This window comes from Chaetodon trifascialis, chromosome 16, assembly GCF_039877785.1.
Source record: "Chaetodon trifascialis isolate fChaTrf1 chromosome 16, fChaTrf1.hap1, whole genome shotgun sequence".
Lineage (NCBI taxonomy): Eukaryota > Metazoa > Chordata > Actinopteri > Chaetodontiformes > Chaetodontidae > Chaetodon > Chaetodon trifascialis.
In genome coordinates, this window is record NC_092071.1 from 302,501 (window position 1) to 327,500 (window position 25,000).

General features: G+C 47.0%; 3 protein-coding genes across 4 annotated transcripts in view; 1 reads left to right on the forward strand and 2 right to left on the reverse strand.

The window, feature by feature from the left end:
- chm (CHM Rab escort protein) overlaps positions 1 to 1,155 on the forward strand; it is a 17,851-nt gene extending 16,696 nt beyond the window's left edge. The window contains exons 16-17 of the mRNA XM_070982797.1: positions 60 to 205; positions 759 to 1,155. Coding sequence (XP_070838898.1) covers positions 60 to 205; positions 759 to 953 — 341 coding nt within the window. The 3' untranslated portion in view covers positions 954 to 1,155. The remainder of the gene's footprint in view (positions 1 to 59; positions 206 to 758) is intronic.
- A 1,800-nt stretch (positions 1,156 to 2,955) lies between these two features.
- rps14 (ribosomal protein S14) lies at positions 2,956 to 5,801 on the reverse strand. The gene is made up of 5 exons (XM_070983083.1): positions 5,754 to 5,801; positions 4,480 to 4,631; positions 4,012 to 4,173; positions 3,419 to 3,495; positions 2,956 to 3,060 (listed from the first exon to the last, which is right to left on the reverse strand). The coding sequence occupies exons 2-5, from the start codon at positions 4,626 to 4,628 to the stop codon at positions 2,993 to 2,995; spliced, it is 456 nt and encodes a 151-aa protein (XP_070839184.1). The 5' UTR covers positions 4,629 to 4,631; positions 5,754 to 5,801; the 3' UTR covers positions 2,956 to 2,992.
- A 684-nt stretch (positions 5,802 to 6,485) lies between these two features.
- Positions 6,486 to 25,000, reverse strand: part of camk2a (calcium/calmodulin-dependent protein kinase II alpha) — a 27,352-nt gene continuing 8,837 nt past the window's right edge. Inside the window, exons 4-18 of one of the 2 annotated variants that reach the window (XM_070982799.1) lie at positions 21,942 to 21,996; positions 21,006 to 21,071; positions 20,818 to 20,890; positions 20,394 to 20,496; positions 19,647 to 19,730; positions 19,448 to 19,542; positions 19,204 to 19,326; positions 19,031 to 19,114; positions 18,548 to 18,590; positions 16,122 to 16,162; positions 15,391 to 15,439; positions 14,235 to 14,310; positions 13,685 to 13,779; positions 13,333 to 13,561; positions 6,486 to 12,452 (exon numbers count right to left, since the gene is read on the reverse strand). In XM_070982799.1, coding sequence (XP_070838900.1) covers positions 12,449 to 12,452; positions 13,333 to 13,561; positions 13,685 to 13,779; positions 14,235 to 14,310; positions 15,391 to 15,439; positions 16,122 to 16,162; positions 18,548 to 18,590; positions 19,031 to 19,114; positions 19,204 to 19,326; positions 19,448 to 19,542; positions 19,647 to 19,730; positions 20,394 to 20,496; positions 20,818 to 20,890; positions 21,006 to 21,071; positions 21,942 to 21,996 — 1,220 coding nt within the window. In that variant the 3' untranslated portion in view covers positions 6,486 to 12,448. Of the gene's footprint in view, positions 12,453 to 13,322; positions 13,562 to 13,684; positions 13,780 to 14,234; positions 14,311 to 15,390; positions 15,440 to 16,121; positions 16,163 to 18,547; positions 18,591 to 19,030; positions 19,115 to 19,203; positions 19,327 to 19,447; positions 19,543 to 19,646; positions 19,731 to 20,393; positions 20,497 to 20,817; positions 20,891 to 21,005; positions 21,072 to 21,941; positions 21,997 to 25,000 lie in introns of both variants that reach the window. The other variant, XM_070982798.1, reaches the window with a different exon arrangement.

The window sequence follows — 25,000 nt, forward strand, 5'->3', positions numbered from 1 at the left end:
TGTCTGTCTGTCTGTCTGTCTGTTAACTGTCTGTCTGTCTGTTAACTGTCTGTCTGCAGAAAACTCTCCGTCTGTCCTTTGGTGTCTGTACTTCAACATGGCCGACGGTTCAGGGCTGGAGGTCGAAGGTCACGCCCTCCCGTCTAACGTGTACGTTTGCTCTGGACCAGACGGAGGTTTGGGACACGAACACGCCATCAGACAGGTGAGCCACCCGCCAGACACTTTCCTCTGACTGTTGATTGGCTGCTGCTGATCTTGTTGCCACGGTTACACAGGTTGGTTGTTTTCTAAGTCCACCGTCGGTTTAGCGTAGCGAAGGTTGATCACAGGTAGCGAGCTCCATCAGGCTGCTGATGAACGAGTTGGGCTCGCAGGCCTTTGATTGACAAGCCAACGCACTGGCAGTGCATTGTGGGACTTGTAGTACTAGTGGTGCGTGCAATAATCTGTTGGGCGAGCTCTAATAATAATTAGATGTTATCATGCGGCCAAAGATAATTCAGTTGCGGCCGGTTTTGGCCCGCGGGCCTCGAGTTTGACAGATTCAACAGATATTTACAGAAAACACTTTGAGCTGTTTCCAGGTCAGTTTGTGTCAGAGAGGATCCGATCAGCTGATCACTTCCTGCTTATTGATGTTTTAAACAGAGACCAAACTGTTCTGGAACCACATTTGTAGTCAATCGGTTAATAAATTAAGTTAATATCAATCAGTAATCAATAATCAGACCACAGATTTTATTTCAATGTTTCAGGCCGAGTTGATCTTCCAGAAGATTCTTCCAGAGGAGGACTTCTGTCCTCCTGCTCCGAATCCTGATGACATCATCTATGACGGAGACAACGCCTCCTCCTCCACGGGAGGCGAGGAGGAGGAGAAAGAGGAGAAAGATGGGGCAGCAGACGAGCAGGAAGAAGAAGAGGAGCAGAGCCTTCAGCCTGAGGAGTAACGTACATCTACAAACCTTCCACGGAAGCCAGAACCTCCTGCAGTGCATTGTGGGTTAACGTTGCCTTCGTTTACGTTTTCAAATCTTTATTATTTTTCTATGATTTGTTGTTTTCTCTGCTTTGTCTTATTTAAATATTGTAAACAGTCTGAGTTTGTTCTGTTCTGTGGAAACATTAAAGCTTCAACATGAACTAACTCTCAAACTGTCATCAGTTTTGATTCAGCCACTCTGAATTCTCTGCTCTGATTGGCTGCTGACAGCATCAATCCCAGGATGTGAACTGTATTCTAAATCCCAATCCAGGACCAACCGTTCATAAATCCAGAACCTGGTCTCCTGGAAATCTGTGTGAGGAGATTTTTGACTGCAGGTTAAGTAATATCAAAACCACCAATCAGAGACTCAAAACCAGCACAGAGACGCCAGACCAGGGGGTCCTGCGTCACGTCTTCAAACTGTCTTCAGGTTGCTCCTCATGTTCCTCCAGACTTCAACCTTTAGAAACAGGAAGTGGATCAGTGGGGGGTCAGGCAGCTGCAGTCCTCCTGCAGGTTCTCAGATCTCACGTCAAGCTGCTCTTCCAACCCCCTTAGCAACACGCCACCTCCACCCACAATCCCCAGTGAGCAACACAGCTGCATGATGGGAAGCTGAAGGGCAGCGACACCCTGAGGATACACAGACGTCCAAATGTCAGCGCGTTGACACTCTGACGTCCATCCTGCTGTTTCTGCTCTCAGGTGTGTAATGTTAAGTACTATACTACCAACAGGACCTTTATTTTGAAATTCTACGGAACCGGAAGTAGAGCAGGGGGGAAGCATATTGACCTCGCCAAGGAACCTGATTGCAACGTGTATTAGCGGACAGCAATGAAGAGGCGACTCAGATGGAGCGTGAGCGGCTGCGTGCACGTGCTGTTCTTCAGTCACGGTGGAACGTTTCTCTGCGCTTTGAAGTCGGACGCAGTGTGACGCTGCCACCTGCTGGCCAACAGCGACACGTGCATGCACGAGGGCTGAACACACGTGCCTGTTCGCTTTCACCTTTTCCTTCACGCGCTAACAAACCTGCTCATTTGTGAACGTTCGTCTTTGTTCGAGATGATTCTGTCGATGTTCGTCTGCTTTGGTTTGTGGGTCACGTGCTGTTGTGACGTCCTAATCGAGACAAACGCGCTTCACCTGTGCACGCGGTGGGATCTGTGACGCTGGTGGCCGATCACATTCACGCCCTCACGAACTCCTGAAGTTTGTGCAGGAAATCATGAACGAACATTTGAGGAAAAACCGACTGAAATATGAATGAAGTTTGGTCTGAACACCTTAACGATGAATATTCAATGAAAAACTGAACTCAGATCTGTTCAGTGACTCGTCTTATTTGTCTCCTCCAGAAGTTTCTTCAGCTGCGTTTAAATGTTCTTCTTGCCTCTGAATTTAACCTCACTCACTCGTCTTGAACTCTGAACAGCTTCTGGACAACCTGAAGAATTAATTTCTTGGTAACGGTCGAATCCTCGTCCAGACGTCAGTCATGTTTGCAGCTTTAGATGAATTTAAATCTTTTTTGCTGTTTGTGTCCAACAACAAACCCCTAAAGCACAAAGGGCAGAAAAATGAATGGACTTTGGTTGGTGTGAGCGATTCGTTTCTCCAGCGATAAGATGAACTACACAAAACACTTTAATCTGCTTCACGCCAAATGACGGCGTTCATTTTAACGTCCTGCTCAGACGCCACTTCAACAACTGTGAACCTCAACGAGGCGACATGAAGCCAGACGCCGAGCAGGGCCCGGACCTTGCAGGATCAGGTTCGGGGCCCTGGTGGGCGTCCCGGTCTTTGTGCAGCGCTCCCTCTTTGGTTCTGGATCTGAGGTTTTATCGGCCTGTCCGGTTCACCTGAGCGGCGTTCGGCCTCCTCCACCGATTCTCCGCCTGCAGTGACTGATGGCTGATCAGAGATCAGCAGTGAACAGAGACTCGCTGCAAACAGACTGACTTGGAGATTTTTATTGTCAGAAAATCTTGCAGTTTACAGACGGCGACCGCGGCGTCCGCCCTTCCTCCGGGTCGAGTCTGATGGGATCGGAGTGACGTCCTCTGATCGAACCCACGAAGAAGACAAACACAAGAAGAAGAAGAAACAGGAAGTCAAACACTGCAGGCTGGAAACGACTCAGACCCATCCTCGCAGTACGAGTACCTCAGAGAAGTATTTGCTCTGTGTGTTTCTACACAGATCAATAACTCCGTCAGTTCTGCTGCAGAACTATACCTCAACAGTACTACAGTGTGGTATCAGTACTTCAAACAGTGTGGTATCAGTACTTCAAACTTACGGTTACCATGGAGACACGATGACTGACAGGATCAAACTGACTGAGGAGGATTCATCATGTGACAGGGAGGAGTGTGTGTGTGTGTGTGTGTGTGTGTGTGTGTGTGTGTGTGGACTCACCAATGCGTCCAATCTTCATGCCGGAGCGAGCCAGAGCTCTGAGAGCAGACTGAGCTCCAGGACCAGGAGTCTTAGTCCTGAAACCAGAAACCAGAGTGAGACTATGGACGGAGGGACAGACAGACAGACAGGTGCGTGCAGACAGACAGACAGACAGGTGCGTGCAGACAGACAGACAGACAGGTGCGTGCAGACAGACAGACAGACGCGTGCAGACAGACAGACAGACAGGCGCGTGCAGACAGACAGACAGACAGACAGGTGCGTGCAGACAGACAGACAGACAGACGCGTGCAGACAGACAGACGCGTGCAGACAGACAGACAGACGCGTGCAGACAGACAGACAGACAGGTGCGTGCAGACAGACAGACAGACAGACAGGTGCGTGCGTGCAGACAGACAGACAGACAGACAGACAGACAGACAGGTGCGTGCAGACAGACAGACAGGTGCGTGCAGACAGACAGACAGACAGATGCGTGCAGACAGACAGACAGACAGACAGACAGACAGACAGACAGGTGCGTGCAGACAGACAGGTGCGTGCAGACAGACAGACAGACAGACAGACAGACAGACAGACAGGTGCACCTGTTGCCTCCGGTGGCTCTCAGCTTGATGTGCAGCGCTGTGATTCCGAGTTCTTTGCAGCGCTGAGCGACGTCCTGAGCCGCCAACATGGCGGCGTACGGAGACGACTCGTCTCTATCGGCCTTCACCTTCATCCCGCCAGTCACGCGGCAGATTGTCTCCCTGGAAACACAGGGACCAATCAGAAAACAGAAAGACACTTCCTGTCTGTGTGAGGTGGTTTGTTCTCATCACAGTCTGTCTTTGTTCATATGATGATGATGTCTGAACTAAAAGTTGGTCTCGAGCGTCAACAGGAAGCAGAAGACACCCCTCAAAAATAAGAGGTCAGTCATTTCATCAGAGTGGACAGTCGCTCTGTCATGTCTCAAACGCCAACAGTTCAGTTCATGACACGAACGTCCAGCTGTGAGTCAACACGGGGACAAAATGTCCCAGTGGACGTCAGTTTACCGAGTGAGGACTTACTTCCCGGAGAGGTCGGTGACGTGGACGAAGGTGTCGTTGAAGGAGGCGAAGATGTGACAAACTCCAAACACGTTCTCCCCTTCGGCCACCTGAGGACCCAGACTGATGACCTGCTCCTCCTTCTTCTCCTTTCCTTTACGAGGAGCCATCGTCTGATGAAGAGGAGGAGGAGTTAGACACGAGACACTTCATGGACCACCGTGTTGCAGTCAACGTTTCTAAGATCTCACATCTGTCCTGTCCTCAGACTGAGTCCACAGAGGACAAAGTGTGTCCAGCAAAGACAAAAAGACTTCCGTACGATCCCGAAAAGACCTAAAACGGTTCACGACGAGGTCGTCATGTGACCACGAGCACGACCTGAAGATCGTCTCCAACATCCACCGACGACACGAAAACCCTGAAGATCGAACTGATCAGAGAACATCAAAGAGGCCAAACGAGCTCAACGTGAAACAAAACACGGACACAGATTTCAACGTTAAAGCGACGCTGCAGACAAACGGTGGAAACGTCTCACCTGCAGAACAGGAAGCGGCACAGGAAGCCGCTCACAGCTGCTCCAAACACAAACTCCCTCCGACAAACAGACGATTTAGCTCAAACTGCCGCAGAACACACGATTTACACAGCAGCCTTCAAAATAAAAGCTTACACACATAGTAAATGCCTACACGAAGCACACATCAGTGTTCCCTTCTTCAAACATTAAACTGAAGTCGGGCTGTCGGCTAACGTTAGCTTCACCTGCACGTCCATCGCACGGAGGCGTTCATGGTTCTTACCTGCCGGTCAGGCAGAGAAATCTGCCGACTTTACGGAGTCTGTACGTCGACACTAAGTATTTCACTGAACACACATCGATAATCTGCGAAGGACGCGAATAACGAACAGCAGTTAGCAAGACGCTAAACGTTAGCCTGTTAGCTCCTATCAGCAAACGTCGTCTCGCTTTTATAACGTTGTCTTGATTTACTTCTGGCAACATGAAACACCTCAAAATCTCTCTACACAACCTATACTGAATTTAACTGAACAGTACACGTTGGTTCCGCGGTCCTAAACGCTCTGCTAAAATGGCGACATGTTGCGGACGCTCGCCGACAAACACGGACAGAAAACTATCTGAAAACCGTCAAAACTCTCACACAACAAAACAATTTCACTGCGAACACAAACAAACACCTTCACAGATTCAGAGGAGACGCGTTAAATCATCGGATGTTCACCCAAAAAGCAGATTTGAGTCGGATGAAATGCTGAGGAGTACCTACCTCTGTGCGTCTCTATTCGAAGCAGAAACAAGAAAGGAAAGAACTTCCGTTTCCGGGGGCGAAGTTGAAGCGATGCAGCGCGGGAACGAGCTGCTGCTGCCGCCACGTGGCGTTTCCAAGAAACACATCTGCATACTGAGGGGATTCAGGTTCACTGGAGGTTCATAGGTGTCTAAGATAAGATAAGATAAGATAAGATAAGACTTCATTGATCCCATGTGAAGAAATGAAGAGTGTGTTCCTTTTTGATGACATGATGATTATGATGATTTCTTCTTCTCCATCTTAAATTTGTGTTTAATGTTACTTGATGTTATGTGTCAGCCCATTATGACGTGTCACCGTTCGTTCATTCATTCATTCATTCATTCATTCATTCATTCATTCATTCTGGCCTCAGTCCACCTGATTTCTGATATCTGGATTTTCTGATGTTTATTTCACCTGGAGCTCGCCTCCACGACGGCGGCACCACGCTGACCTCTGACCTCCAGAGGAGAACAAAGCACAAACTGATCTCAGAACAGGAACGCGCCATGCAGGCCTTCCATCACTCTCTCATCGCTCGCAGGACGTCTCCCGTCAGTCACAGGTCGGCAGCGTGAGGCAGAGAGCCAATCGCACAACGGGAGCACTTTCACTTTTCATCTGCCACAAACTTTATTGACAGACGTCGTTCGTCAACATGAAATGAATCATCAGCCCAAAAGTTGACTGAAAGGACGAAGCGTGTTTGTGTTTGGTCACCGTTTATTTACAGAAACACTTCGAACACGATGCAGAAGAGAAAAACTCCAAAAAACTACAAAAGAAAAGAGATTAGAAACACACACGCACGCACACACACACACACACACACACACACACACACACACACACACACACACACACACACGTGCGCGCACACCCACACCCACACGCACACACACTGTTACACACTGAGCATGCAGCATCAGAGATAATACAGTACAGTACAATATCCATCATAATAGAAAAAGCTGAGTGGATATGAAGGAGCTGATTATTGATCATTGATTATTGATTCTGCAGAGCGTGACAGGAAACAGCGAGGACTCGGCCTATTTGACCTCTGACCTTTGGATTTTAGTATTACGGGCAGAAATGAAACAATAATAATAATCAGAATATTTTCACTCATTAATATCCAGAAATGCAAACATGAACGTGTTCTGCATTCATTTTTCCTTTTTCATTTCTGTTTCTGGAGGAAGATCCAAAAACCAAACCGTCAGCGAATCAGAGAGCAGAAGAGCGAACATCAGACTGAGACAAACCTTGAATTCATTACAGCTGATGAACCTGAGGGACATCGAATCCACGAGTCGGCGCTTCGTTAAATACCCCAACAGTCGCACAGAGTTTGGTTGGCGCCTGAGTTCATGTCCATGGGTCGGGTTTGTGGGCTTTTTGGGGTTTAATGACATGAAGACGAGTTAAACACATGATGAAGGCAGATCCTGACAGCTTGCAGACTAAATGTCTTTGTTTTTTACAGTTTTTAGGCCACAACTCTAAAGAAATTAATGTCAAAAGGATTTATTGTTTACAATGATAAACCTGACGTGTAGAAAGGGCCTGAAACATTCAGTGATTCCTTTAACACTAAATATAACTGAACAGTTAAATTGATGAATAAAATAATAAATTTGAAATACAAAGAGGAGTTTACGCTGTATATTTCCACGTGTTTGTAACGCCTATTCACACACTTTAGACTAAATATTTTAAAAATGTCAACGTCATTATGGACAAAAACAACAGATGAATAATAAGGTTGAGAGTATTCTCCACAATTAGGAACAAGTGAATACTGAGAAGTTGTTTTTTAAATTCTATATGAAATTGCACAGAGGTTGGTTGTTTGTGTTCATACTCAGTCACTGTTTTCATGCAAAGACTTTGGGTTGTACGCGCACACTTTTAAAACACAAGTTCAGCTGCAAGAAAATTCAGATTTTATAACTAAAGTCAAAAGCATAAGATCCAATTTGAAATATCTTTAATGTAAAACCCCCTTGAACCTTATTTTTGTGCCAAAGCAGATAAAAAGATACCAACACGTGTTATTACGTCTTTTCAAGATAATAATAAAATAATACGTTAAAATCAATTCAAAAGTTTGGCATCAGTGCTGAAGCCGCCACATCAGTTCAGCCCGAATCTCCTGGAAAACAGTTTGCTAGCTTGTTAGCATTATTAGCATTATCAAATGGAACCAGTGCAGGCCTTTAGCTGAAACCTGGTGTCTTGGCTCGAGGAACAGCTAAGAATTGCTAACAAAGCTACGTGAAGCGACGTCCTGCTGTTTCCTGTCATGTGGATAAGAAAAGCTTCCTGTGGGGAACGCGCTCTCAGTGCTGCAGGTGAAGCTTCAAAACAGAGACTTCCAACCGGTCCTGGTTTCACCTAAGACCAGGTTTCACCTGAAACCAGGACCGGGAGCCAAAGTGTTCAGATCTTATATCTGAGCCAATATCGAAAGCAAAAGGTAGTTAAATGGCGAATCAGTCGTCTCCTCTGGATCACAGACTGAATCGATGATTTGACAGCAGGAAGTCGCTGCTTTGGATTCATGAGGATAAATACGAAGCAGCCGAACCCACTGAACATCTGGCAACAACAGGAAAAACATCAGAGCGTCTGTTCATCGGAATAATGTGAAATCTGCTTTAAGATGAATTCTTCAGTTTCAAGCATAAACACCAAAGGAGTTCTAAAAAATGACATCTCAGATATTAGCAGGGAGCATCTGAGCGTCCCGGTTTCCACCACGAATAAACCAAACTTTCAAGTGTCTTACAAGGTCAAAGTGGAAGTTTAGAAAGCACAGACTAGTCTACGGTAGAAAACAGCCATTCACTCTGCAGGCGCCATTTGGAGTCCCAGCTGAACTCGACAGGCTGAAGCCAAACCTCAGCGAAAATTCACACGTTTTAACGCTCTGGAAGAGTTTTTATCTCAATAAAATAAAAAGAAGAAAACTGTGATTCCTGAAAGCTCATTGGTTTAAACTTATTGGTATCACCTGGTTTCCAGAAGAATCTCAGTGAGACCTTTGAACACTGTGTGTTTGGTTTACGGGCCAGATATTCGCTGCTCACGTGTCCACAGAGGCTTTCAGACGACGCTGCTTTCTTAAACACTCAGGAAATTGTACAGAGTTCAGTTAGTGGCTCATAAAACATTCACAATCTTTAAAAGACCCATCAGAGCGAATTAACTCAGCAAAACCAGCTAGCTCATGAGCTAAAGTTAGCGTAACGCAGGTGTTGGCTTCTTTATTCCGTTCGCTCTCACATTTTTGGTTTCAGTGAGATTTTAAAATGTGGGTGTATTTGTGTATTTGGGGAGATTTTCCCGGGAGATTGCTGATACATATTTGTGTGAAGTTTTTATTTTCAAACAGGCGAAAACCTAAAGAGAGTTTGCTGACTACAGAACGCAGAACATGTTTGATGCTGAGCTTCTTTCTCTGCAGTCAGAAATGAGGAACATTTAATTGGAACATTGAAAAGTTCAGTTATGTACATTTGTGCTTTTATCAGTGATCGGAACACGTTCAGAGTAACTATGTTGTTTTTCACCTGGACAGGTGAGGTTCACTCTGCCCTCTGACATCACTTCCTGTGTCCAGTCAGGTTTTGGCAGTGGGTGGGGCTTTAAGACTGCATGACAGTAAACAATTCAGCACCAGTGCCAGGCTCCGCCCCCAGTATAGCCCCACCCTTTGACTGTGAGACATGATGATGACATCATCAAAGGGGCCCTATTCGATAGCCAATGCTCAAGTCTAAAAGGTCAAAGGTCTTTTGGAAACAGCCACAAGTTGACCTTTGACCCGATGTTCAGCCTCCTCAGCTCTGAGTATTTCCTGAGCCGGGACGCCAAATGGCACCGAGATGTCAAGTCAAACAAAAGGCAGCGGCGCTGTGGCGAACACGTTCGGCGGTTGCTAAGGGAACTCATGTCACACGTCATAAGCATATCGTACTAACGAAAATAATAAAGCTAATAATACACAATGTGCTCTCTACGAGGAGATTCACACAAGGCTAGCACTGGATGTCTGATTCAAACATTACAAAGCTCTTAAATATACAAACGCGATATATCGAGAATAATAATAATAATAATAGTAATAATAATGTCATCATAGTAAGAATCTGATTGTACAAAGTTCTACATTCCCCGACGGCAAAAAGCTGCTTAAAGCCTCTGAGACGAACACAACGGGTCAAGAGTGGCAGAATATCAAAGACAGCACTGCTGGCGTTTTGTTAGCTCGTGGCTAGCAGACACCATTGCCACCCAGTGAGGAATGCTAACAAAGCTAACGGGTTCAAGTGAAGTCACCGGAGAGCTAGAAAACAACATGGCAGCCGCGAACGCCAAAACGCAGCAGAGACAGAAGCCGAAAGCACAAAACACAAAGTCAAGTCCTGCATGCAGAAAATCACATCGTCTGTACAGAAAGTAAACATCAGTGAAGAGGAAGGAATTCGAGCTCGAGCCCCAACAGAAATCCAACGATTTTAGGATGCTGTCGTCACTACAAAACCTCACATCTGCTGGAAAAGACTCAGCGACTCTGAGCAGGTTCGTGTTTCTCTTCACATCCAAGAAGCAGTTTTCATTTCAGTGAAAACGTTTATTAAATCAATAATTCTCCTAAAAAATAACGCACACAGAGATACGAGGTTTCACTCAGCGACCACGCCACCAACAGACCGACGCAACGGGAACGCCAGAGTCAGAGTGTCCTATTGGACGGAGGCTCAGAAGAGACAAAAAGCACCAACAGCTTCAAAAGTTTAACTTAATACATGATTTTATCAAACGGCTCACTGTGTGCCAATACAATCAATACATCCTGAGAGTGTGATTGACTCGTCATTCAACTGCTTGAGATCTGTTTCTTGTGATCCGATTCAATTAGAAACCTTTAGCATCGAATTCATGATGACGTCGTCATTTAATGAGGCTGCACTTTTTAAGAAAGTGTGAAGTTTTTTTACACTTTGAGTCATTTAAGTCATCGTTAAAGTCGAGTTCACGCTTCAGAATGTACGGTTTTACCTACGGTTTAATTAATAACGTCAAAGACATTAATTTAATATAAAGGGTGATTGTTAAAAAAAAACATTTAAATTTAAATTTCTGACATAAAATTAAGAGCAGAGATTTTGTTTCTCTAAAATCAGTAACAGACTTTAAAAATCCAGCATTTCTAAAAAATTCAGTATCAGTTTAAAGTCTGAACTTGTCAGTCATTTTGTCACCTCTGGGACTCCGTACTGATGAGTTTCTGTTTTGGACTTTAGCCCCAGAAACAGATGATGAGCGATCGTGTGGTTCTGATTGGCTGTCTGACCCTTAGATCAATAAGCAGATGCTGATTCTGATTCGTTGTCCCTTCATTTGAGACTTTTTGGATGTTTTCAGTTAATTTTTAGCTCATTTCTAACAATTCACTGAAACTGACGGGGTCTAAATCTGTCGTGGCTTCAGGCGCCAAATTGAAATCAGAATCAGAATCATTTGTTTAACGCCTCCTCGTTAGGACACCTGGTGGCGGGGGCGGGCGGTGCGGCCGCTCATGGAAGATCGCAGGTGGGAGAGCAGAGGAAGCTCGTGACGCTCCCGGCAGCCAATGGAAGCAGAGAGATGAGCGTCAAACAACATGTGGTCAGTTTGATTCGTTAGCAAGAAAAGCAACAATGAAACCTGAAAAACAAACGACGTTTTCACTTTATTACAGTAATTAATCAGGTGTGTGTGTGTGTGTGGGGGGGGGGGGCAGTCTGTCTTCTTATTACTCTTCAGATAATATTATTGATTATTTCTGTGCTTTTGCTTTTACAGAAACTGAAGTTTTCGGGCACTTTGATGAGTAGCCATGGCGACTCCTAAGAAACATATGTTCACTTGTCGAGTGGAAATCTTGTATCTCCAGGACGAAGACCTCTAATCTCTGAAGGAGTCATCAGTGATTCACGTTCACCACAAACGATCGTGAGTTTGAACGTTGAGGTGATTTCATGAATATTTTGAATTCAGGTTTATTGATGTTTGAATGGAATCATTTATCAGTGAATTTATTGTTGGTTTGTTATTATATTTTGATTTTAAGGCTATGATCTGTTTATTGATTAATTCACACCGAAAATCTTTTCATTTCTGAACACAAACTCATCAAATGATTTGTGTGTTAACTAAGGAAAAGTCACGCATCTCCTCTATTTTATTTGAAATGACGTCTTTGTTGTGTTTTGGGGGGAAAAAAAGAACAAATTAACGGCAATTTGAGGGTTGTTTCACACCTGAGTCAGGTGTGAAGGAGGTGGCAGTCCTGTCAATCATCCTGAAGGAGGGAGTTAAAAACAGCTGGAGATAAGAGGTTTTCACACACTATTACAATCTGTGCTGTGCAGCTGATTGGCTAATCAGGAGGGGCGTGGCATGAAGCAATGTCCAGGTGAGCAGAAAAGAGGAAGCTGATTGGTCGAGTGATTGATTGGTTGTGCAGGTCACTGCTTTGTGGCCCCGCCCTCCTCCTCCATCTTGTTTGTCTCAAACTAAATCCTGAAGGGTTGGTGTCAGACGCCTGGTCTGCTGTCAATCAATCAGTTGTCATGGTGACGGTGGCCCCATCGAAGACCCGCCCACTATGGAAGTTAGCTGGACGTATAAAAAAAACACACAAAAAATATCATAAAAAAACTGATCTCTGACCTGTTTATAAAACTGATCTCTGACCTGTTTATAAAACTGATCTCTGGCCTGTTTATAAAACTGATCTCTGACCTGTTTATAAAACTGGTCTCTGGCCTGTTTATAAAACTGGTCTCTGATCTGTTTATAAAACTGGTCTCTGGCCAGTTTATAAAACTGATCTCTGATCTGTTTATAAAACTGATCTCTGATCTGTTTATAAAACTGGTCTCTGGCCAGTTTATAAAACTGATCTCCGATCTGTTTATAAAACTGATCTCTGATCTGTTTATAAAACTGGTCTCCGATCTGTTTATAAAACTGGTCTCTGGCCAGTTTATAAAACTGGTCTCTGATCTGTTTATAAAACTGGTCTCCGATCTGTTTATAAAACTGGTCTCTGGCCAGTTTATAAAACTGGTCTCTGGCCTGTTTATAAAACTGGTCTCTGGCCTGTTTATAAAACTGGTCTCTGGCCTGTTTATAAAACTGGTCTCTGACCTGTTTATAAAACTGGTCTCTGGCCAGTTTATAAAACTGGTCTCTGGCCTGTTTATAAAACTGGTCTCTGGCCAGTTTATAAAACTGGTCTCTGACCTGTTTATAAAACTGGTCTCTGGCCTGTTTATAAAACTGGTCTCTGACCTGTTTATAAAACTGGTCTCTGGCCAGTTTATAAAACTGGTCTCTGATCTGTTTATAAAACTGATCTCTGACCTGTTTATAAAACTGGTCTCTGGCCTGTTTATAAAACTGGTCTCTGGCCTGTTTATAAAACTGATCTCTGGCCTGTTTATAAAACTGATCTCTGACCTGTTTATAAAACTGATCTCTGACCTGTTCTTACTTGTTGAGCGTGGAGGGGGAGCCTGATCGGTGGAAATGGACGATCTGCCACTTCCCGTCGCGGCGGTGCCACACCCTGGTCTCCTCTGATTGGGCCGTGCGAGGCGTTCCGTTGGCATCGATGTACTGCGTCACTCTGATGTAAGCAATGCAGGCGGCCTCGTCGCCGACCAGGTGGATGTGAGGGTTCAAGATGGTGGTGTGGACCGGTTTACTGTTCTTAGACCACACTGAGGAGACAGGTGGAAGGAATTTAATCAGGTGTCACTGCTATCATCTCATGGTGACCAGGTATCATAAGCTCTCAACCAGAATGAGACAGGCAATCATACAGGAAGTTTGGTTCAACTCACAGTTTTCAAAATAAAAGCGGTGGAAGTCGAGGCCTTCGACCAGATTCCCCAAAGCCTCGGGCTCAAACGCCGTCACAGCCGGATCACACATTTTACTGAGAGGACAGACAGGTTTTACTGAGAGGACAGACAGGTTTTACTGAGAGGACAGACAAGTTTTACTGAGAGGACAGACAAGTTTTACTGAGAGGACAGACAGGTTTTACTGAGAGGACAGACAAGTTTTACTGAGAGGACAGACAGGTTTTACTGAGAGGACAGACAAGTTTTACTGAGAGGACAGACAGGTTTTACTGAGAGGACAGACAAGTTTTACTGAGAGGACACTTTCACAATAAGAGTCTTTTCAAGAACATAACAGATATTCGATGTCAGGAATGTGTGTGTGTGCGTGTGCGTGTGTGTGCATGTTTGTGTGTGTGCGCATGTTTGTGTGTGTGTGTGTGTGTGTGTGTGTGTGTGTGTGTGTCTCTCTGTGTGTGTGTGTGTGTGTGTGTGTGTGTGTGTGTGTGTGTGTGTGTGTGTGTGTGTGTGTGTGTGCATCACATACGTGTAGCTCTCAAAGTCTCCGTTGCTGATCGCCTCAATGAGCTGCTCAGTGACTTTAATGATGTCCTGTTTCCTCACTGAGACACAGACAGACAGACAGACAGACAGGCAGACAGACAGACAGGCAGACAGGCAGACAGACAGACAGGCAGACAGACAGACAGGCAGACAGACAGACAGGCAGGCAGGCAGACAGACAGACAGACAGGCAGGCAGGCAGACAGACAGACAGACAGACAGACAGGCAGGCAGGCAGGCAGGCAGGCAGGCAGGCAGGCAGGCAGGCAGGCAGACAGACAGACAGACAGACAGGTATCATCATATCTGTCAGTTAATCATTTAATCATGTCTTTATGTTTTGAATAGCCGTCAGTCATTAGTGAACAGTGCCATGAGTGTGTGTGTGTGAGTGTGTGTGTGTGTGTCTCTCTCTCTGTGTCTCTGTCTCTCTGTGTGTCTCTGTATGTCTCTGTGTCTCTGTGTGTCTTTGTACGTGTCTCTGTGTGTGTCCCGTGTCTCTCTGTGTGTCTCTGTGTGTCTCTCTGTGTGCCTCTCTGTGTGTCTGTGTCTCTCTGTGTCTCTGTGTGTCTTTGTATGTGTCTCTGTGTGTGTCCCGTGTCTCTCTGTGTCTCTCTCTGTGTCTCTCTGTGTCTCTGTGTGTCTTTGTATGTGTCTCTGTGTGTGTCCCGTGTCTCTCTGTGTCTCTCTCTGTGTCTCTCTGTGTCTCTGTGTGTCTTTGTATGTGTCTCTGTGTGTGTCCCGTGTCTCTCTGTGTCTCTCTCTGTGTCTCTCTGTGTGTCTGTGCATCTCTGTGTCTCTCTGTGTCTCTGTGTGTCTTTGTATGTGTCTCTGTGTGTGTCCCTTGTCTCTCTGTGTCTCTCTCTGTGTCTCTCTGTGTCTCTGTGTGTCTTTGTATGTGTCTCTGTGTGTGTCCCGTGTCTCTCTGTGTCTCTCTCTGTGTCTCTCTGTGTCTCTGTGTGTCTTTGTATGTGTCTCTGTGTGTGTCCCGTGTCTCTCTGTGTCTCTCTCTGTGTCTCTCTGTGTCTCTGTGTGTCTTTGTATGTGTCTCTGTGTGTGTCCCGTGTCTCTCTGTGTCTCTCTCTGTGTCTCTCTGTGTGTCTGTGCATCTCTGTGTCTCTGTGTGTCTCTGTGTGTACCTCTGGTGTCCTCGTCCTCAATGGTGGTGTTTGTGCTCTCAGATGATTCCTACAACAGAGAGACGACATGAGTCACAGGAAGAAGTTTCATCACATTTCTTCTTCTACAGATTTCAGCTTTTAATTTGAAGGTCAGGCTGTTGATGCTGATTCGCCCACACAAACAACAGGAAGGCTGCAGCTCATTCTCAGCTGTCAAAGTCAGCTTCTGATTGGCTGCCAAACCTCAAGAAGGAAGGTGGGACTTATCAAATGTGAGCCAATCACAGGGAAGATATCAAAGTGTTTCTGTACTTCCTGTCAGCATGTTAAAAAAGTAAATTCATAGATTTATGTAATGTCTCTTTGACCAGGCTAACAGTCTGCTGAGCTAAATGCTAACATCAACATGCCAAATTGAATTGAATTGAATTGAATCCTCACAAAGACAATGCTAACATGCTGATGTTTGGCATATTCACCATCTTAGTTTAGCTTGTTAGCATGCTAACATTAGCTAATCAGCAGTTAACAGCACAGCTGACGCTGATTTGGACACATTCACATGTTGACCTGATGGTGGCACTCAAAGAGCAGTGAGAGGATCAATAAAGTTTTTACAGTTCATCCTGAGGGCAACATGAAAAACAACAACAACAACAACAACAACAACAACGGTAACAATAACATCAATCCTCAGCAGCATTATTCTGATGGTTATTCTGAAGATAACAACATTGTGGATCTGTCACCTTGACTCCGTCGGCTTTCTTGTTGCTTCCACTCTTTCCTCCTGAACGAGGGATGAGAACGAAGAGAAAGAAAAGCAGCAGAGTGAGAAAGAAAGGAACGAATGCAGAGAAGAGAAGAGACGGCATCGTACCGACAACGGCTGCCTACGAGCCCTTCAGCCTGAGAGGACTCCGTCAGGAACCACTTCAAAATAAAGCAAAGAAAAGGCCAGTCCAAAGAAGAAAAAGTTTTCATGTAAAAAAACAAACAGAAAGAAACAAAAAGTGTAAAAAAGAGTTTTCAGATGACTGGAAAATAAAATACGTCAAATAGACGACAAAAGTCTTTTTTTCAACTGCAAAAACCACAAAAATGCTGAAATAGTCCAGAGCTGCTTCCTGTGTGTGTCTGATGGTGCACAGGCAGACCGAGAGACAGACCGAGAGACAGACAGAGAGACAGACAGAGAGACAGGTGGGGGGAGGTCCTGGTGTCACATGAGGGTCAGTCAGACAGAGCCGAGGACAAATTTAGTCTCAGCTTGAGATCGTTGGAGAGCAGAAACACATTCCAGAGCGCGACTCGCCGCACGGCACGCCAGGCACGTTCAGCCAGCGGTGAGCTGCAGAGGGGCCCCGGCACAGAGGGGCCGCTCACAGAGGGGCCCCCGGCACAGAGGGGCCGCTCACAGAGGGGCCCCCGGCACAGAGGGGCCGCTCACATAGGGGCCCCCGGCACAGAGAGGCCCCCGGCACAGAGGGGTCGCTCACAGAGGGGCCCCCGGCACAGAGGGGCCGCTCACAGAGGGGCCCCCGGCACAGAGAGGCCCCCGGCACAGAGGGGTCGCTCACAGAGGGGCCCCCGGCACAGAGGGGCCGCTCACAGAGGGGCCCCCGGCACAGAGGGGCCGCTCACATAGGGGCCCCCGGCACAGAGAGGCCCCCGGCACAGAGGGGTCGCTCACAGAGGGGCCCCCGGCACAGAGGGGCCGCTCACAGAGGGGCCCCCGGCACAGAGAGGCCCCCGGCACAGAGGGGCCGCTCACAGAGGGGCCCCCGGCACAGAGAGGCCCCCGACACAGAGGGGCCGCTCACAGAGGGGCCCCTGGCACAGAGAGGCCCCCGACACAGAGGGGCCGCTCACAGAGAGGCCCCCGGCACAGAGGGGTCGCTCACAGAGGGGCCCCCAGCACAGAGGGGTTGCTCACAGAGGGGCCCCCGGCACAGAGGGGCCCCCGACACAGAGGGGCCGCTCACAGAGGGGCCCCCGGCACAGAGGGGCCGCTCACAGAGAGGCCCCCGGCACAGAGGGGCCGCTCACAGAGGGGCCCCCGGCACAGAGGGGCCGCTCACAGAGGGGCCCCCGGCACAGAGGGGCCGCTCACAGAGAGGCGCAGAGAGCGGAAACTCATTGATTGTAATGAACCTCACAGGTGACAGACGACACGCTGGTCCTTGACCAATCACAGCTCACTGTGTTCCAGACCTGTGTGATGTCACACATACAGAAACAGTGTAAATAAACATGGCGTCCATCTCGCAGCACCACCATTCACTTCACCATGTTTCCAGGTGAAGAGCACGCCGCGCTCCTATTGGTCGACACCTGTCACATTAGCGGTGGATGTTCACACCTGTTGAGGTGACAGCAAGCTCCTGATTTGTCAGCTTGTTCTTCCTGTTTGTCCCTGTCGATCAATAATATTTGAGTCACAGTTGAAATCTGAATTATTGGTTTTGTTCAGCTGCTGTTAATCCGTTCATTCACTCGTCAATAATCCCTCACAGATCAATACTGTACTGGAGGTGATCAGTTTGATCTGAAGGTCGTTGATGTGTTTCAGCTCTTCATCGCTCGCCGTCGATGATCCTCAAACTGATGAATCGTTTTCAGCTGTCTGTCCCCACCCGTCCGTCCCCACCTGTCTGTCCCCACCACTCTGTCCCCACCCGTCCATCCCCACTTGTCTGTCCCTACCTGTCTGTCCCCACCACTCTGTCCCCACCTGTCTGTCCCCACCCGTCTGTCTCTCAGTCTGTCTCTCAGTCTGTCGGTGGTTTCCAGGCTATCTATAGACCCACAGTGTCCTAAGTGTGTGTGAAATTTCACAACAGCTGAGACACACATACACACACACACACACACACATGCAGGCATGCACGCACACAAACACACACAGGCGCACACACACACACACACACACACACACACACACACACACACACACACACACACACACTCAGTGTAAACCTGTTAATTGTGTGAATACCAGCAGCTGATTGGTTGGCATTAACCTCTGCTACTGTAACATAAACCTGCAGGTCAAAGGTCAAACCCCCCAAATCTGCAGTGCAATGCTCACAGGTCATGTGATCCACTGATGACAAATAGAAGACAACTGTGTCCTCTGACCCCCAGATGAGACGAGAACAGATTCTGGACTTACCGGAGAAATTTCTGGTCGCTAACATGGTGGTCAGGATGGCTCCCTAAAGGAAAGGAAGGAAGCAAGGAAACAGGGAGGGAAGGAAGGAAGAAAGAAAGGAAGAAGGGGAGAAAAGGCGGAAGGATGGGTAGAAGGAAGGAAAGAAGAAAGGGGGGAAGGAAAAAGGAAGGGAAGGGAGTGAAGGACAGAAGGAAGGGAGGAAGGAGAAAGGATGAAAGAAATGAAGGAAAGAAGAAAGGAAGGAGGGAGGGAAGAAAAAAGGGAGGATAGGAGGGAAGGATAGAAGGAAGGGAGGAAGGAGAGATTACTTCGTATGAAAAGTGTTTAACAGTTTGCGTTTGTGGACTTCGTTAAAGGAAGTTTGTTTCAGGAAGTGGCGCACGTCTCACTGTGACATCATAATCGCAGACGCAGACGACAGACGGACGTCTCACTCTCACATAGAAAAGAACATCTGACCTGTGACCTCTGACCTCAGCCTACCTTCAGTTTCCTCCTGGCGTTGAACTTCTTCAGACACTCGACCGTCTCCTGTCTGTGCATGCAGGACGCCACCGTGGAGCGATGCTGCGAGGAAGATCACACATCATCATCATCACCGTGATGCCAAACGCTGCCGGCACTCAATTCAGCACAAACACAAAGAGGAGCCTCACGGAGATCCAGGGGTGTTTGAGCGCCTCGGCCGCCGTGATCCGCTTGGATGGATTGATGGTCAGCATCTTGTTAATGAGATCTTTGGCTTCAGGGGTCACTGTGTCCCATTCAGGAGAGGGAAACTAAGGAGGAAGAGGAGGGGGAAGAGGAGGAGGAAGAGGAGGAGGAAGCGGAGAAGACGGTGAGAGCAGGTCACAGTGAGCTGATCTGGATGTGACAGAGGTCAAGGGTCACATGACCTACATCATACGCTCCAGCTTTGATCTGCTGGTAGAGACGATGCTGATCTTCATCCCAGAATGGAGGATAACCGACCAATAAGATGTAGAGAATCACACCTGAGAGACGGAGAAACACACCTGAGAGAGGAAAGGAAACAAGAAAGGAAAGGAAGAAAGAAACAACAAAAGGAAACAAGAAGGGCAGCAGAAAGGAATCTGACCACAAGCCCAAAGGTCCACGGCTTTGCCGTAAGGGTCCTTCCTCAAGACCTCTGGAGACAGGTACCCAGGGGTCCCCGCAAAGCCTGTAAACACACACACACACACACAATGTAAAAACAAAGCACAGGAAAATCCATCCATCCATTTTCTATACCGCCTATCCCTTTCGGGGTTGCGGGGGGCTGGAGCCTATCCCAGCTACAATGGGCGAGAGGCGGGTCCACCCTGAGCCGGTCGATTGCAGGGCCACATGCAAGGACAAACAACCATTCACACTCACACTCACACCTACGACAATTTAGAGTCACCAATTAACCTAACGAGCATGTTTTTGGTCTGTGGGAGGAAGCCGGAGAGAAGCCACGCATGCACAGGAAGAACATGCAAACTTCACACAGAAAGGCCCCGCCTGACCCGGGGATCGAACCGGCAACCTTCTTGCTGTGAGGCACGCGCACTACCTGCTGCGCCACCGTGCAGCCCACACAGGAAAATCAGATGAAATAAAATAAAGTCCAGTAGAAAAAAAGATTGATAAAAGAAAAAATTGAATAAAATAAATAGAAATAAAAAAGAAAAAAGCAGTAAAATAAAATGATTCATATGTAAAAAAAATCGATTTAAATAAAGTGAATAAACACGATGAAGCTCTGTGAAAAGTAAAAATAAGACCACTTACATCACAGTAGTACTAGCAGTACCGATACTGCAGTAGTAGGGCAGTATTAGTATCTGTGAGGTCTTACCAAACCACGCCTGCTGGTCTCCCTCCACCTCGATGGCGAGGCCGAAGTCGGCCAGTTTCACCGCCGCTCCTTTAGACTTGGACGCCAGCAGCAGGTTCTCTGGCTGGAGACACAGGAGAGATGCTAACATGCTAACTCTGCCCATTCGTTTGCATGGGGGGGGCTAACAATGCTAAGAGGACCTGCGTGTACATTTCTCTTTGTGTTGCTGATTGATTAATGATGACGATGATGATGATGCTCTGGAAACGCCTACAAAGAGGTTTACTGTTCATGGACTGGAAGAGCGCCCTCCACAGACAGGAAGTGAAACCACTGAGACGGACTTATGCTGCTGTAAACATGAGCTTTGATGACAAAACCAAAATGACTGTTAGGAAGCAAAGTCAGTGACACATCACGAGACATTTAGACAGACAGGTACCTTCAGGTCTCGATGGACCACGCCCATCTGATGACAGTGTAGCACCGCCTCCAGAATCTGCTGGATACAGTGACTGTTCATAGAGAGACAGGCGTCAGAGGTCAGAGGTCAGATGAAGGGTTGATCAGTGATGAAGACGAACAGCGAGCAGAGGAGGAGAAAGAAGAGACATGATGTGTGTTTCCTACCTGGCATCAGCTTCACTGTAGTATTCTCTGGCTACGATGTCTTCAAATAACTCTCCGCCTGTTACCCTGAGAGAGACACAAAGCGCTGTGGAACACCTGAGAGTCCTGAACAGGTGAAATGACCGTAAACTACGTAAAGTCACATGAAGTCACCTAAAGTCACATGATGTCAAGTGAAGCGACAGCAACGTAATTCAACAAACATGACATCATGCAGCACCGCGTTAACGTAACAATATGAAATACAACACAAACAGAAAAACGCGCCGAAGCGAAGTGTCACGTAAAAACACTCTGTAACAGAAGAATCAGTCATTTCAGACGCTTCTATCCAACAACGTACATTTGAATTCACACACCGATGGCGCAGCATCAGGGGCAGTTTATGGGGTTCAGACCAAGGACACTTCGACACGTGGACTGCCGAGGCCGGGGATCGAACCACCGACCTCCTGATCGGTGGACAACCTCTACCTCCTGAGCCACAGCCGCCTAGTTAAAGCTTCCCGATGCAGGAAGCATCATCACTATGTGCAAACCCGTCTGTTTCTGGTTGGTAACCTGATCACTTCCTGTTTATAAAGGCCTGACCTCAGCTGCGTGCTGTCATTGGCTGGGAGCTACACACTCAGTGTCCAAAGGCTGAAGCCCAGAAATGACCCGACGCAACGTAAGCAGAAGAAGAAAAGGAAATCCAGCAAGTGTCTGTGCAGATCAACACGCCACCACAGTTTCCATGAGCCTGCGCCACGTTTTCAGGGAAGTCCTGTAGAGTACACCGTTAATGATCCAGCTTCAGAAGACACAACGTAACACAGTGTGACGTCATGGAACAACAACATGACGAGAACATCATCACATGTATGTAACACACAGTGTGACAGAACGTGACAGAACGTGAGAGAACGTGACAGAGTAGAGCAGAGCAGGACTCACAGGTCAAAGATGAGGTAATGGTGCGCCTCCTCTGAAATGCTGTCATGTAGCCGAACTAAAAGAGAGAAAGAAAGAAAACTTTATTGAATGGTTATGAATCTACAGGCCGGACTGACTGGTGACGTGCTGCTTAGCTAACGAGACAGAAGAAGAAAAGATGCTAGGTGCTAGGCTAGCAGCTTCTCCCTTGCAGTCTTTGTGCTTAATTGGACTGAACAGGTTCTGGACCTGCCAGACACAGAGATGAAACTGATCCACCTGACACCTGATCTGAGATCAGACGGCTTTAATAAAATGTCAGGGCTGTGTGTACTTTCGCGTACTTTAGCTGCTAACATGCTAACACTGTGCTGTAGATCTACACTGCTATTTCTTCACATTCTGTGCAATGTTTGTTCATTTTTTCAACATTTGTAATTGATTTATTTGGGAAATCATGAGAATTCAAAAACCCTTCTTGTCTCTTTGGTGTTTTTAACATTTTAATGGAATATTCAGTGATCCACGAGTCCGTTCAGACAGGGTTAGGGTTCAGCCAATAAAACAGGGCGAGGTGACACACCTGACCACAGCTAACAATCACAGCATCACGTCAGCCAAGTTTAAGGCTGACGAAGGACTACGCACCACATGCATCCAATCACATGTTCAGAAAGAATGAAGATTACTTTAGTGTGGTATTACTACTGGTACTGCAGTAAATGGTGGGAGTACTTCATCTGCAGCGCTGAATGATCATTATGACGACTGTATCTGCTCTGAATGTGGAAACTCTGTATAGATTGTATAATAGGATATATAACAAGAGGAAAGAGAAGCTGCTGCCTACACACACACACACACACACACACACACACACACACACACACACACACACACACACACACACACACACACACACACACACCTGTGTGAAGCACTCAGAAAGAAATAATCAGGTTTTTCTCTCGAAACACTCCCACACAGTACAGCAGTGGGATTTGATTTGTGTGTGTGTGTGTGTGTGTGTGTAGGAGGAAAGAGGGTTTTGATGCCTTCACCTAAGGACACTGTTGCCTAGCGACACACACACACACACACACACACACACACACAAACACGCTCACACAAACACGCTCACACACACACACACACACACACACACACACACACACACTAAGTTACGTAACACTCCTCAGTATCTGCAGAGCATCACCTGCCCACACAGAGCTCTGATTGGACGCTTGGTTCAGCTGCAGCTTGCTGATTGGCTGGTTGGGTCCACGTGAGGTCATATTTGAACATCTGACTCTGGTTCAGTTTGTTCCCACTTAAATAAAGACTGACTTTGTTTTCTGCAGAATGTGATCAGATCCTCAGTCTGAAGTTTTTTTCTACTGCAGAGGGAAGAACTGTCAACAGAAGATGCTTTTATTGTGAAACAGCCACAGGAAGTGTCACTCCTGGTTATTGTCTCGGTCGGCAAGATGGATCACAAATCTATATTTTCTATGAATGACTTTAACAGGTTGTTATTTTAAAGTACACGTTTGTAGTATTTGATACTGAGACAACCAAACGCATCCATCCAGAGCAAATGTTGACATTATCGATCCATCGATCGATTGATCTAAACAGTAAGCTCTAGATATGAGTATGCTCAGATACACGCAAACGTGCGCAGCCCAAAGTATACAGTGTGGGTATAAGTACAAGATGAGACAGTAATATAAGCATACTGTGTAGGTCACATGCATGCAGTACAGACAGTAAGAGTGTTTGACGCACAGCCACGTGGTGACGAACACGTCGTCGTTGTCATCATCATCACAGCTGACAACACAGCATTGGGTGTGATCCAGCTGAAGACGGACAGCTCAGTGACACGTTTGACGTCTCTTTCACGACAAACACATTTCACTGTTCTGAGATCAGCTCTCTATTCAACACAGTCAGACTTCCTTTAAGCACATCTGAGTCAAATTTAAATCATCATCTTATTCACTTAAACGGCTCATCCTTATTCTAGAAACATTCTTTCACCATCATCACCATCATCAACATCATCATCATCATCACCACCAAGAAGTACTTGTAGTTGCAGTATAGTTGCAGTAGAAGCACTTGTAATCACAGTACCGTTGCATTAGTACCAGCTGCGGCGGCAGTACCGTCGCAGTAGTACCGGCTGCGGCGGCAGTACCGTCGCAGTAGTACCGGCTGCGGCGGCAGTACCGTCGCAGTAGTACCGGCTGCGGCGGCAGTACCGTCGCAGTAGTACCAGCTGCGGCGGCAGTACCGTCGCAGCCGGTTGGAAAAGCTGCAGATTCATCTTGAACACGTTCTGTCCTCTGACTCAAACAATCGTTCTGCTGGTGTCTCAGTATCGGCTAACAGACCTGAGCGTACATTCAACGCTGTTCTGAAGAAATTCAGAGGATCGGACGAGCTGTCTCGTCCTCAGGCTCGCGGTCTGTACTGCGTCCACTTCAAAAGTACTCAGTCAGCACGACTCAGTGTCCCAGGCCGCTGCCTTCATACTCCTCTTCAAGCTTTTTCACACTGTCTTTAACTGCAGGACATCCGATCGTCTGCTTAGAGTCCAGCGTCCTCTTCAGGCTCGATCAAAGCAGAAGCCTGATTTTCAGCAGCTCAGCACCTTCTTGGACCTGAACAGCAGTTTTTACGACCACAGACTCTTGTGAAGGTCTTGAATGACGTCGGTCAAACTCAGTGCTGGAACACGGGGTCGGACCTTCTGGCACAGAGCGAAACTGGTGTGAATCTCATTTGAATGACGACAAGTACGACTTTGTCTCCAAGGACACACGTCTTGACCCCGCCGCCGCCTCAGATCACAGGAAGCGACTGAGCACCTGACCAGCATCGCCGCACGTTCTCACGTGGTGTGAGTGTCTGTTCATATTGTTTCCTGTCTGATGTAAAGTGCTTTGACTTGAAAGGTGCAGTACAAATAAACTTACAGCTGCAGAAGAAGAAGAAGGAGTACTAGAAGGAGGAAGAGTAACAATCGCAACAGTACTAGTAACCTAACCAGTAAGAGTAATACTTGCAGTAGC

Excerpts from the sequence above, each read along its gene's own strand:
- rps14 (XM_070983083.1), bottom strand. The coding sequence starts at position 4,628 with ATGGCTCCTCGTAAAGGAAAGGAGAAGAAGGAGGAGCAGGTCATCAGT. Across the intron at positions 3,496-4,011 it reads AGAGCCACCGGAGGCAACAG|GACTAAGACTCCTGGTCCTG; the intron begins GTGCACCTGTCT and ends TTCTGGTTTCAG. Across the intron at positions 3,061-3,418 it reads CATGAAGATTGGACGCATTG|AGGACGTCACTCCGATCCCA; the intron begins GTGAGTCCACAC and ends GGGTTCGATCAG.